The 13,693-nt window shown below is 37.1% G+C and overlaps 1 protein-coding gene across 2 annotated transcripts in view; it reads left to right on the forward strand.

Annotated features, from left to right (window-relative positions):
* Positions 1-406: 406 nt before the first annotated feature.
* kcnh1a (potassium voltage-gated channel, subfamily H (eag-related), member 1a) overlaps positions 407-13,693 on the forward strand; it is a 42,963-nt gene continuing 29,676 nt past the window's right edge. For both annotated transcript variants that reach the window (XM_042434175.1, XM_042434176.1), the window contains exons 1-5: positions 407-734; positions 7,810-7,933; positions 11,822-11,928; positions 12,316-12,444; positions 13,238-13,356. In XM_042434175.1, the coding sequence (XP_042290109.1) occupies positions 662-734; positions 7,810-7,933; positions 11,822-11,928; positions 12,316-12,444; positions 13,238-13,356 (552 nt within the window). In that variant the 5' untranslated portion in view covers positions 407-661. The remainder of the gene's footprint in view (positions 735-7,809; positions 7,934-11,821; positions 11,929-12,315; positions 12,445-13,237; positions 13,357-13,693) is intronic.

The following is a 13,693-nucleotide window of genomic DNA, read 5'->3' on the forward strand; positions in this document are numbered from 1 at the left end:
TTGTGAAATATTATAACTGCACCTCCTATCTGGGCTTCAAATAATTATTTAGATGAAACTACAGAGAAGTTCAGAGGGGAAATCTCTTCGGTGAGACTGTAACATGTAAGGAGACACATGAAATAAAGATTGGAAACCGCTGGTTAAATTGTATGCAATTTATGTGCTTATCATATATATATTTTGTAGAATTTGAATTTGTAAAGTGACTGGTGACAGCTGTCAAATAAATCTCGTGGAGTAGCAGAAAATGACATTTCAGGACACTTGAGTAACTTTTCACCACTGGAGTTTGCTGAGGAGGGAAAGAATCACGCTGAATTATCAGAGCACACATAGTTTTGTGCAGCAGATGGCGCTCCAGGTCCTGCTTCTGATACATATGCAGGACCAGAGTCTCGGCCCCTCCTGCGATGCGCCCAGCCGTTGTTTTCCCTTCCTGGATGATGAGGTGCGTAAAGAGGCGCCAACGCACCTCACCGCACCGCACCGCACCGCATCGCACCGCACCGGGCTGAGGAGGTGAAACCACTGACCAGACCAGACAGTCAGCTCCTCTCCAAGAAACCCACGCAGCGTCTCAGAGCCGGAGAGACCATGAAGGCAAACGGCAGATTGAGGAGTAAAGATTCACCTGCAGACGACTGAGTGAAGAGGCAGGATGGCGGGGGGTCGCAGGGGACTTGTGGCCCCTCAGAATACTTTTTTGGAGAATATTGTCAGACGGTCGAACGGTAAGGATGAGGATTTATTCTGCTCACTGAGCTTTAAGATGTAAGAAATGGAAATTAGCTAAGAAACAATTAAGATTCATTAATTGTTCTACACCCAGTCTAGTAAAGCCAATCAACTAATTGGAACAGATGAAACGGCTGATTAGTCGCTGGACCTTCACTTTAATACTGAATGACTTCAAAAGTTAGTGTTTGCATTGAGCTGCGTAGCAAGAAAAAAAAACTACTGCAGTGTTTCATGATCAACGTTCAATTCAATTATTTCAATTAGTGTAACAGTGATTGCATAATCTGACAAAGCTGCTGTTAACTGTAGGAGATCATAGAGAAGGAAAAAGACAGCATGTTATATCAAAATCATTCAATTTATTTCTGATTACATAAGGAAGTGGTTATTGGAAAATTACATGGAGCAGAAATGTCTGGAATGGATGCAAGTGCAGTGTAAATATACTAACTAAAGGTGCATAATTGTTTCAGGGATCAGTAATGATGATCTCCACTGTGAAAACAGACTAATGCCTTTATTATTCACCATGTTTCCCCTTAAAGCGACTGACTGTTTTGAAATTAAACTATTAGGCTTTTGGTGTAGTGAAGCCATTAGCCTTTGATGAACATTTAATGTCTAATATTAAACCAACAGGATGTGATTAAGTCTTGAATGGGAGGTTGTATTTGTCCAACTAAACCTCAAGCTATGGCTGATTAAGACTGCTGCAATGCATTTTTAATTTATGTGCAAAATAACAACAGTGAAAACTTTGCACAATACTCTGATTCAGGCCAATCAAATAAGCATCCCAGCAGAGAGGGATTTGATGTATTATGATGAAATGGATTTAATTGGTTGTATTCTTTTCAGCTTTCTTGTGGCCTTAATTGTTTTTTTTTTTTGTTTTTTTTTAAAGTTTGAAAACTGGCAGCACACATACCAGACCTCTGTTACCAAAACATTTTAAATATCTTACTAGGCAAAGTCAGCAGTAGTGATGAACTCCTTCTCTAACAAATGACTTCTCTCTTCTTCTCTTCATATCTGTTTATATGTCACAAAATATAATCTTGTTCTGTTACTGAGACAAATGGGTTTAATTTTTGCCTGTTTATGCACAGTATGTGGTCCAGATGTGAAGACAATCACACTCCGAAGCTAAAACTTCTAAATTCTGATGGCAGACTTGCAGTATTTTTGGACACGGGTGTCACTGATCCTTTGGTTCTTTCTGTATTATTAGATCCAATAGGAAGTGACAGGACAGACTGGAGAGTTATGACACTGGACAGCTAGCTGTGAAACAAAACCAGCAGAGATGTGTGTGTCTGTCATGAGCCACATTTGGGGGGGGGGGGGGGGAAACTGGACTATACACCGACTAATGAGGGACAAAATTAGTTTGGTGTAGCTGAAATTGAATTCAGCTTGAGCTATAATCATCTCTTTCTCCAACAGGGTTTGGTTAGGGTTAGATTTTGGAGTTTATTGCATGCATTAGTTATAGTTAGTGTCCTGAGAAGTCTGTTAAAATAACACGAGCATCTGTGTATGTTTCATGTCAGTCTGCCCCTGTTGCACATATCTACTTTAAGATGTGTTATGACAGAAGGGAACAACTTGTTCAGAAAAGGTAAATGCATCAGATGTGATATCTGGATCTTTAAGGTGTATATATTTTTTTATTTTATTTTTTTTTAAAAAAAAGGAAAAAGCATCCATTAAAAAAAGCACATGCATATGTTTTTCTTATGACCTTGGGCGGTCCATGGATTAGCAAGCAGTAAATCTCTCCTAAGCTAGAAAACAAAAGAGCCAAGACTCTAATCTGCAGGGTGCCGCTGTGGAAACAGCGGAGTGACTTGTGAGAGACTCAGTGGTGGGTGGAGGTTCACAAACAGTGAGCTATTCCTTTCATGTAACTTTGGTCTCTCAATCACTCATTGTTTAATATGAATCTTTGTGCTACATTTTGATTTAAATGTTCAAGATTAGAGTGTTTTTTTGTTTCTATTTCAGATTTAAATGTTTAATGCACCACCTAAACTTAACTCTCTCAATATATAGAGTGACACTTGACACTTGTTTTTCTTTAAAGCTGTGCTGTCCATCTTTTTCTCAGCAGACATGTTTACTTGTCATAGCAGGAAATGCACAGGTGCAACTACTATAGATTAATGATGGATCCATGCCATTTGTGTGTCCCAAATCAATCATGTTCACTTATCCAGACACTCAGTAGTTTACTCAATAGTCAGTAGAAAATTGACATTTTCAGACACTTACCGGTCATCATCATTTTGTGTCATCACTGAAAGGTGCAGAGTCACACAACTGTAATGTTTGCGTCCATAAAACCAGCATTGACAAGTTGAAATGTCGGTTTTTCAGTAAAATAAGTTGGAGCTTAGTGTGCATCATGGGATTGTTAGCAGAAAGTAGTGTACATACGGATATTTTTTGCTCCGTTGTTTTGAGGGAAATATATAGTGGATACATTTTTCAATTGGACGCTCAAAATGGCGGACAGTAAATATAGTGCACTATATACTAAATAAGTAAGTCAGTAAGCAAGAATGCGCAATAAAACATGAAATGTAGCTAATACTCAAAAAAGGTAGTTAAGTAACACTTATGACAACCTGAAAACATAAACTAGCCCTTATGCAAAATACACTTTCTTATCCTATGAGGAAAAAATCAAAACATGCAGTCCTTATATCACTCCGAACCAAAAACTAAAAGTGAACTAAGTGAACAACAAAAGTGTGCTTAGACTCACTTTTATCAGGGAGATGATTTTCAGTAACATTTCTCATTTTTCCACATCATATAGAAGGATTATTTGTGTGGTGTTATAATAGCTAATTGAATTCAGTGGGTGTCAGAGACCTACTATGTTTTGAAATTGCATAAACCTAGAAAAAAATACATAAATCACACTATAAATCTACATTCACTGTGACATGTGACAAGTGTAATTCCACCCACCCACATGGACCCTCTGATTGTCACAGAGCATTTCACACACTGAATGAAGCCATCATTAATGTTGTTAATCTCACCTGTGCTTTTCTCACATGACAAAATGTCTGCCATGAAAAATGTTTATAGCCAGTTGTCATCTTAAATGAATCAGTCCTTTAAAGCTACACTAATCAATATTTTTCATATGTATCAAATGACTAAATTAGGTTGTATCCAGTACTTTGAACGTTGCAGCTCTACAGAGCTGTTCAGCTTAATTTAGCTCATTATTTCAGTTTTACAACACAGTTACTGTTTTAGCTCAGTCTTTGCTCTCATCAGCGGCAGTACACAGATGTTTTTTGCAAACACACTCTGATAAACATACTGTACGCTACCTGACCAACACCAGACAGTCGACAGACAAAGCTAGCGAGGAGCATTTAGCAGCTAAAGAGCCAGATATTTCCCTCAGGAGTTGGTGGAGACCAAAAACAGAGCTAGAAGTAGAGTGAATATTGGGGTTACATTCCTCAGGTGGACAGAAACACAACTCCAAATGAATACTAATGTTGCTTCAAGTCTGCTGGATGTGCAAATGAAAGCAACTGTATGCTACAAACTTCAGCAATGTCAAGCTGTCTGTTTTAGAGTTTATCTGCCCCCTAGTGGCCAGAAATGCATTAATGCAGCTTTAATTAGCATAAGTTTAAAGCAGGAGCATAAGTCTACAGTAAAAGTACTGTTTCTATAATTCTAAAACCTGCATTCACTGTTTTTTTTGGCCATTTGGAGGCAGCAGAAAAAGCTGTGAACAGAACAATGACATATCATCACCTTTTAAGTTGATATGTTGAACTTGATAGCAAACAGTCGTTTCTTTACACATCCAGTGGTTATGCAGCAACATCATCGTTCATTTGAAGTCATGTTTCTGTCCACCTGGTGAATGTAAGTTCAATATTCACTCTCTTTTAGCTCTGTTTTTGGTCTCTACCAACTCCTGAGGGAAATATTCACTTTAGCTGCTGAATGCTCCACTATGTTCACCAGCTAGTCTGCAGCTATCTGTGTCTGTTTGTCGTTTGGTGCTGAGCAGGTAGTGTGCAGTGGAGTTTTAGAGCTTTTTCTCTGAAAACGACGTTATGAGAGTGCTGAGGGTGAACCAAAACAGTAAAGATGCAGCTGAATGCTGAGCATTGAGCTGAAACTTGCTACAGTATAGAGCTTTGTAAAGCTAAGGGGAGCTGCAGAATTGCGGTTAAATTTCTGACATTATTTGATACATTGTTAATATAAAAAATATTGTTTATCGCTGCTTTAAATGTCATAATTTTCTGTACAAATTTGCTGTTGGTCTGGCGACGTAAACCAGTGAACTTTCAGCCTAACTGCTTTAAATACAAGCTCAGCCTTCAGCCTGAGGTCTTGATAAATGAAGCTATAGTTGCTATACAGATTTCTTTGAACAAATGGTCATGTTTTTAGCGTGTAGCATCCATTCAGGTCAGAGGATTGCTGAGTTCACAGCAGTGTTGTAACCACATGTCTCTCTTTTTGTTGGCATGCCCCATCTTTTTTTGTCTGACATTGAACAGATGTTTCTCACTGTAATCTCTTAACACTTGTTTTCTTTTCAAAATTTTCAGTTTGGACACTGTCACATAGACAGACAGGTACAATAAAGTTTAGTTTGGCGTGCTGCTCGTGTATTCTTTACAGTTTCCCTCTCTTTGTAATGTACCACTAAATGTTCTATACCAAATGCTGTTAATTTACAAAGCACTTACGCACTACACATGTTTATATCTCTTAAAATGTTGGTGAAAATTTGTTGCAACACAGCAGTAAATCAACAAATCCGGGGCTAATAACACTTACAGAGCTTTGGACTTGTGCTTCTTTACTCACAAGAATAACATTCATCTGATCATTGTAAAATAACACGTTGGCATGGAACGTCTCGAGCATCATATTCTGTCAATGTCTTCATGCTTTTAGTTGTCATTTCAATGTGTTTGATTTTGATGTGATCAAAGGAATGTAGTTTTTTTTTGTGTGTGTGTGTTAATATGTGGTATGAAAATGACTGTATGTGTTTTATGCCAAGTGTTCAATTCCTTCTCCTGCTCCTTCACCCCTGTGTCGTCACGTTGTTGTAGTCTGTGTGCCTGTCAGGGTAGTTTGCTTTAAGATTCTGTATTTTTCTCCTCTCCCAGTGAAAACTATTATATCTTCTCCTCCTTTTTGCATTTTCCCAAATTATGTGGCTAATGGCTATGTGTCACATTGTTTTACTATGTCAAAAATAATCCATAAACATCACTACGTTTGTAATATTATAGTTTTTGATCCTAGCTGCAGAATAAAACTTAAATTATTCTTGTTTTTTTTTCCTTTTGTGATTGCCGTTGTCACCTGCTAAACCAACATTTTATGGTGTAAAATGGTAAAATGCAACTTGCAGATGTGCAAATTAATAATCATGTCTAATTTATCAATGAAGTCTTGCATAATTATCATTAAGGGACAATTACATGTGACATTTATTTTATTTCTTACAAGGCAAAAATTGATGGCCTGTATTCATGTTCAAATCATAATCATAATCAGCTCAACAATCCTAATTTATGTTCCAGCTTTAAAATGATTTTGTCAAGTATTTGAAACAAACATAATTAATGTAGTAATTTTATTTAAGCCATAGTTAAATTTTGCACATTTTTCCATCACAAATTCTACATATCCCAATCAATTGCATGTTATATAGTTCAAAAAGCCAGCAGGCAAAATGAAAAATACCGGAGCTATCCTTTAATTTCCTATCACATGACATGAAGACCATTTAGACTTTAAGTAATGACACTGAGCAACAGTGTGTTAATTATAAAATTGCTGACAGGTTTAAAAAATTAGGACGTAAGCAAAATAGGCCATTAAACACGCACATGCAACTCTTACTATTTACGTTTATTAACATTTTGATTATGAATAAGTCTAGCTTGGAGGCCTCACTAACATTTGAATATGTAAAATATGAGAATTTATGTACTCACTGTTTTCCATGACATTTAAAAAATCAATGACGGCGGATATTAATATTTGCAGACTGCATTTGCAAATGAGGAATATTTTCACCCAGTAATATAGGTTGGGGATACCTCGGAAACAGCATTTAGGCTTATTACTACATTCTCTATATAAGCAACACACACAAACAGCAACATAAGACATTGTTGTGAAGCAATATACTGTATATATGCCAAAATTAGTGCAGAACTAGGAACACTTGAGCTAACAGTCAACTAGTACTTGGATTAGTGGTGTACTGCAGGAAAACAGAGTTTGTCTTTGGCTGACATTTGTTTTAGTGAGTACGTGCCCTGTGTGGAGTGTGTAATGGACCATCATGGACACTAATGAAAATCATTTAATTGTGTTAGCAGCTCTTAAAGCAACATTTAATCAATCTTTTTAATGACTGGGTAAACATTGCGAGACAAAGACACATTTTTAAACAAGAAATTTGCTTCAAAAATACTTGAAACAAACATGAAGGGACATATTGTAGCTATGGTGAGGGAATAATCTCCATCATCGTCACTAAATAAGTGACGGATTGCTACCTGATATTTAAAATGACTCCTGAAGCACTCTAATCCTAAATGTTTTCTCTCTTCCATTATAAATTTGTGTCAAGAATTGATGAAATATCTTGTCCCCAAACAAAAATATTGAAGGAACCATTTTTCTGTTTCTCTGAATATCAATACTTGCTCTACAATAACAAATGTTAAAGGACAGACACTTAAGAATTCAGTTATAAAAACACTCTTGTATGCAGCACTTTACATTGATTCAAAACTTATGTATTGTGGCCTAACATTGTGTCCTGTCATTTTTTTGAATAACTGTTTTGTCTTTGCAAGATTTTTCCTTTGCAAGTCCCCCAAATCCTTGACTTTGATTTAGATGAAATGCAGTTTGCTTCAGCCTTTTCTCTACCCAAACCATAGTTTATGTTTCTATAACTTGCTCTTTTTTTTTTTTTAGAAAAATACTGTAACCCCTCAAGTATTCGTCCCTTTTTCTTTCCCGTGTACTTTCAAACAGATACAAACTTTGTCTTGGGAAACGCTCAGATTGTGGACTGGCCCATCGTCTACAGCAATGACGGTTTCTGCAAGTTGTCGGGGTACCACAGGGCCGAGGTGATGCAGAAAAGCAGCACCTGCAGGTAGGCGAGAACATCTGTGTCTTAATAATACAAATATGTTTGGATTTCAGTCTTCAAATGCTGATGAGGAGAGATGTTTTTGTCTATCAAATTTACTGATTTAACACTTAATTATGAAATGGGGAACATATCAACTATAGCTTTTTTTGTTGTTGTCCTGCACCACGTTACAAACACGTTTTTAAGATATGACAATACATAATTATTTTGGCTAAATCTTGGACTTCTTTTGACATGATGTATGTCATACAATAGATAGATAGATAGATAGATAGATAGATAGATAGATAGATAGATAGATAGACAGATAGATAGATAGACAGATAGATAGATAAATAGACTACAATCAGTTCTTTGTTTTGCTGCAATGAAAAGTTGGTAAAGTGAATCTCAGTGCCAGTTTTTCAGTTTTGCTTTCAGTTTCAGTCAGCAGGTTTAGCTTGATACTCTCTTTTCTAGAAATAAAACACATTAAGTTTATTTTGTACCACTGTAGGAGCACTTTTTTTAAATTTTACATCTATTGCATTTGTGTGTATTTGTATTTTCACCTTCTACCACCAGGAGGAACGTTTTTTCTTTCAAGGTGATAAGTAAAGAGGCTTATTTAAGTATATATATATATATAATCAGGTTTCATCTCCTTGCAGGTGTTTGTGCTCGTGTTTTTGGTTTTGTACTTTCTGTGGAGACTTGGCACATACAGTATTTACTACATGCCACTATTGCCCATCAGCAATGCCTTAAGTTTAGATTCTTTTGCACAATTCTTGATTAATTAGCAGGATTATAGGAAGTGTTATTGCATTATCAGTACAAAAAAACATGTTAAGCATTACTTTTCGATCAAATGGTGAGATTCATCTCTGCAGCTGCAGTAATGTGGTCAATGAATCAGCCTGTTGTGGTGAAGAAAGAGCTGAGCTGTGAGGAACCACCACGCTTTCGATTTATAGATCTTCATTTCAAACCTCCAATACTGTAATGAGCTGTGAGTAATGGCCTAAGTGATAAAAGTGTAGATACAAGGAGTCAAACTGAGGTTTCTCCCCCAACGTTGCTGGGCTGTAAGACACCATGAGGAGCTCTGTTGTGCAGTCCCCAGGGGCTTGTTTTTATATATACTGGACTTAACTGTGAGGGGACCCTGGAGTCCTTGGATCGACTACAGTTCCCCTCAGTAGCTTCATCTCAGCAGAGGAAGTCAAAGTCATAGTATATTCTGCCACGTTGAGATGAAGGAGAATTCAAATAAAATAATAAGATATCCCCATAATTTAGGACAGTCCGGTAGATTTTTTTTTTTCTCTTACAAAGCCAGAAACCAGATAATAAGACACAAATCTGTGATGAAATCGGGGTGTAAGAGCTGAAACTGGTTCCACATCACTGACTGCAACAGTGAGACCACAGTGTCTCTGGGGTACTCTCTCCAAAACTGTTCACATGCTGTAAAAGGAATAAAAATTGAGAAGTATTCCTATCCGAGTAAACCATTTCTAGCCTTGTGTGGTGTTGACTGTGCCCGTCAGTAACCACTATATTAATAGGATCACATGGAAACAGTTGGTGCTGCCAGATTTGAAGACCGTGGGAGATTTCATCTGTTGTGGGAGATGGTGTTTGTTGCAGCCAACACTGCGGCTATTACTGATTTACACCCTCGGGTCCCCAAACATAAGCTTCAGAACACTTGCCAATACAAATATTGAACAGGCGATTTGTTTTAGATTTATTTTTAGTTTGCTAGATGGAGTGAAGTTCCGTGTTTGCAAGATGAGGGAAGACAAACCTAAACTGACTGTATTTGAGAGCTGATATTTTTGTTTACACATAGTTTTCATGATGCTAGTTTTATGTGTACATGATACAATAAATTTCAGTGAATTACTTATTCCTTATTTCAAGAATTACAATAATTTCCCTCATGTTGCAGTACAATTAGACAAGCTAGCAAGGCTATCGAAAACTAGCCTAGTTAATCGACTGTCTCCGTCACAGTTGCCCATTGAGTCTCCCTTAGTTACATTTGTCTTTATTCGAGGAAGAAACAACACATCATTAGTGTACGGTCAATATTAAGTTCTCATAGGAAGCATAACATTGTAATTAATATAGTAGTAGTAGAAGTGGAGTAGAGTAGAGTCCTCAAGAGGGTTAGGGTTGGGTTAGGGTTAGGGTTAAACAACAAAGAAACAACAAGATTTGAGGAATAAATAAAATATGTTGTCAATATTTACAGTAATCTAAATGATGTAACAATGTCAGTTAAACTGAAACAACAAGCTAAGTCTCAATTTGTTATATTTTGACCAAGATTTTGTTATTTTGTTTGTTTTTATCTTGCCTTTTGTCTGTTTTCTTAAAAGGTTCATAATCTGTATTTATGCCACAATCATTGATTTGAGATATTTATCTAATCTTAAGAAGAAAATAGATTTATTGATCCCTGTAATGCAAACTTATTTTGTTTAATTTTATTTACCCATTTATATATTGACGTCCTTTATATACTTTACTTCACTACATATATTGTAGCCTTGCTGTTGTGTCATTTTGTTCTTTTGACCTATCAGGTCTAAATTTAACCTTCCAATAATTTGACCAAATGATTTTATTTTGTCTCTAAATTTTAGAGACTTTAATTTAATAAACAGTGGGGTAGTTGGTTCTTGATAAGTAGTTTTTTATTTATTGTTGGCATTTTTATTAGATAGGCCCAACAGATATGCAACAAAGACCTATAATTGATATTGAACCCTGGATGTTGTTGGTTTGTGCTTAAACCAGTCAGCTATCAGGAAACCCCACTGTGAAGTAGTTTAAGTAGTAAAATTTTCCAATTAGTTACTCATCTGGTCTTTCTGCCTTTTTTTTGCATTGTTCTTCCACATTGTTTTGTTTTCCAACAGTATTTGATCCATTTCATGCTGGACCAGCAGATCTATTTTCTGTCAAGGAAACATCTCTGTGAGCCTGATTATGAGGCCATAAAACATTCACAGAGGGCAACTGTTTGATGTTTTAGAAGATGACTCAAACGTAAAATGTATACTCATTTCCCCAGAGTGTTTAAGTCAAATATCTGCATCTCTTCTGCTGTAGATGTGTTGATCAAAGATTTCCATCTGAACGTCTCTTACAGTGTTCTGTGTCCCTTTAATTATGTATATGTGTTTTTTTTTCTATACTGGATCCTGCAAACATACAAAGACAAACCTGTGGGAATTTTTTACGCATGACAAGAGAGTCATTAAAGTATTTTCTTTGAAGAAAGTCACATGTCTCCCGGCTCAAAGAGAGAGAGGACATTCATCAGTGATATTACATCAAGCACTGGTCTGAAAAGTCTCTGCAGCGTCAGAATGTAGTCTCATTAAATTTAGCCTTCCTTTTGTATTTCATAACAAACTCTGAGTTATATTTAGATCCTGCTGGAACAGGCTGCTGCTGAGGGTGGCAGTAACAAGCAAAGTGAGATGAATGTCTGCAGCGTGGTTAAATGTGCTCATGCTTGCTTGACCCGTCTTCAAGAGGGTCTTTGCGTTTGGCCAATTAAACACTACACAGCATTTATCTTTTTTATGCTTTCAAAGTACATTTCAATGAGTTTTAATCTACTTTTACTTTATATTTGATACGGTATGATTCTGCAATTCACCTCTCTAGTGGTCTCTAAGTACTAGCAGTAGTCTGCACAGTTTAGGTGTCAAAGCAGCTGAAGATGAGAACAAAATACCACAATCTAATGAGGAAATACTTGGCACAACATGTAACTAACACATTCGAGCCTTCCTCAGCAGTCTGCAGTACAAGAACAAGCATGCTCATCCAATGTACCGCTGTCTATTAAACATTCAAATTCTTATTTCCCTTTGTGTTTTCCAGCTTCATGTACGGGGAGCTCACGGACAAGGACACAACGGAAAAAGTGCGACTGACGTTCGAGAATTATGAGATGAACTCGTTTGAAATACTGATGTACAAGAAGAACAGTAAGTAGCGACACCATATGTGAGGAAATAGAAAAATGTGAAGTTCCACTCTCTTGTCATGCAAATGTATTCAGAGCCTCTGTAACATACAGCTGAGTTCAAAGGCAGCCCAGATCATTTCTACCTCTGTAGAAATCTACTAATTGGTTGCGAGCCAGACCAGAGAAAGCTTCCCCAGAAAAATGTGATGCTCTGTCTGTTTCCACTCGCAGGTGTAACCTTCCTCTACTTGCAGGTGTTAAAGGAAAACTTTTGAAAGTCATTTTTGTTCACACTATGCAATATATATATATATTTATATATGCACTGTGTCATCTCCTTGAGAAGTATGATGATGATGATGATGATGCAGCTAAATAAATGTGTTGTTCTTTTTATACTTTTCAGGGACGCCTGTTTGGTTTTTTGTGAAGATTGCTCCTATTCGAAATGAACAAGAGAAAGTGGTCCTGTTTCTTTGCACATTCAGCGACATCACGGCCTTTAAACAGCCCATTGAAGACGATTCTTCCAAAGGTTGTATTCAACAAGCTATATTTCTCCAATTTTATACCTTTTGTTAGGAATTGTGTCTTTCTGAAGCAGCCAATGAAAGTTATTTCTACTTCAGAGTGTTTAAAATTGTAAAAATGCATCTATTTCTGATTTTGTGACACTCAGGAATGCCTAAAAAATTATGTGGCAAACATGTTTGATCTAAAACTTTACATACAAAGATTATCAAATGAGAGAGGTACAGATAATAGTAGTCTACCAGCGATCACCATTCGACCCTGTGCATTGTGCATGTGCTCTGGCATTGAGTCAAATACGCCCCCTATCATGATGGTTATCAGCATACAACACTAAAGATTTACCCAGGGGACCGTATAAGTGTTGACAACAGCCAAAACAGAACGTGAATTAGTGTAAGAGAGCGACTACAAACCAGCAAAAACAGGATGTGGAATTGTCATGAAACTGTAGTTCAGTCTACATCAACAGGTCGCACTCTGGTGATGGCCGGTACGTCTGGAAATACTTTAGCTCGGACCAACAAAACAACTGACATATATGTGTAGCACTCATGAGCTCATAATAGTTGAGCCTGTCCTCAACAGAGTTGCCCAGAGAATAAGTCCGTTTGTTAAAAAAAAAGTTTCTGTTAGTAGTAAAGGTGGAAGTACTGTGGTCCCTCCATAGCTGTGCTGTCCAAATTGGATTGCACCTGTTGGTAGCAACACTAGACACATATATTGTACATTTACTACTATTGTACTGTTCATCATGAGTGACAATTGTACATATACTGTGTTTTTATTATCCTCAGGTTGGGGAAAGTTTGCCAGACTGACTCGAGCTCTTACAAGCAGTAGAGGCGTCTTACAACAGCTGCAGCCCACAGTTCACAAAGGAGAAAACGTCCACAAACACTCCCGCTTAGCTGAGGTACGGAGGATGTATGTGATTTTATTCCTGATTACTAAGAAAAGGCTCAGAAATATCTGGAAACTGTCTCTTTGCTGTGAGGGGTTTCTTCTACAGATTTAAGTTCTTTGTGGCTGAAACGTTGATAGAAAACACAAGCACTGTATAAAAGAGAGTAATCTTTGGAAACTGAGAAATTGTGAAGAGAGGAGTCATTTAGATCAGGTCAGTTAGCGTTAGAGACTTACACAGCAGTTCTTATGAGCAGGTGAGCTACAGCCACCACCAGGACGACACAATTTAAGCCTCAATCCACTGTGTATATTTATACATCTTTTGGTGTTTCTGAGTTTTCCTG

The sequence above is a fragment of the Thunnus maccoyii genome, chromosome 14 (genome assembly GCF_910596095.1).
Source record: "Thunnus maccoyii chromosome 14, fThuMac1.1, whole genome shotgun sequence".
Lineage (NCBI taxonomy): Eukaryota > Metazoa > Chordata > Actinopteri > Scombriformes > Scombridae > Thunnus > Thunnus maccoyii.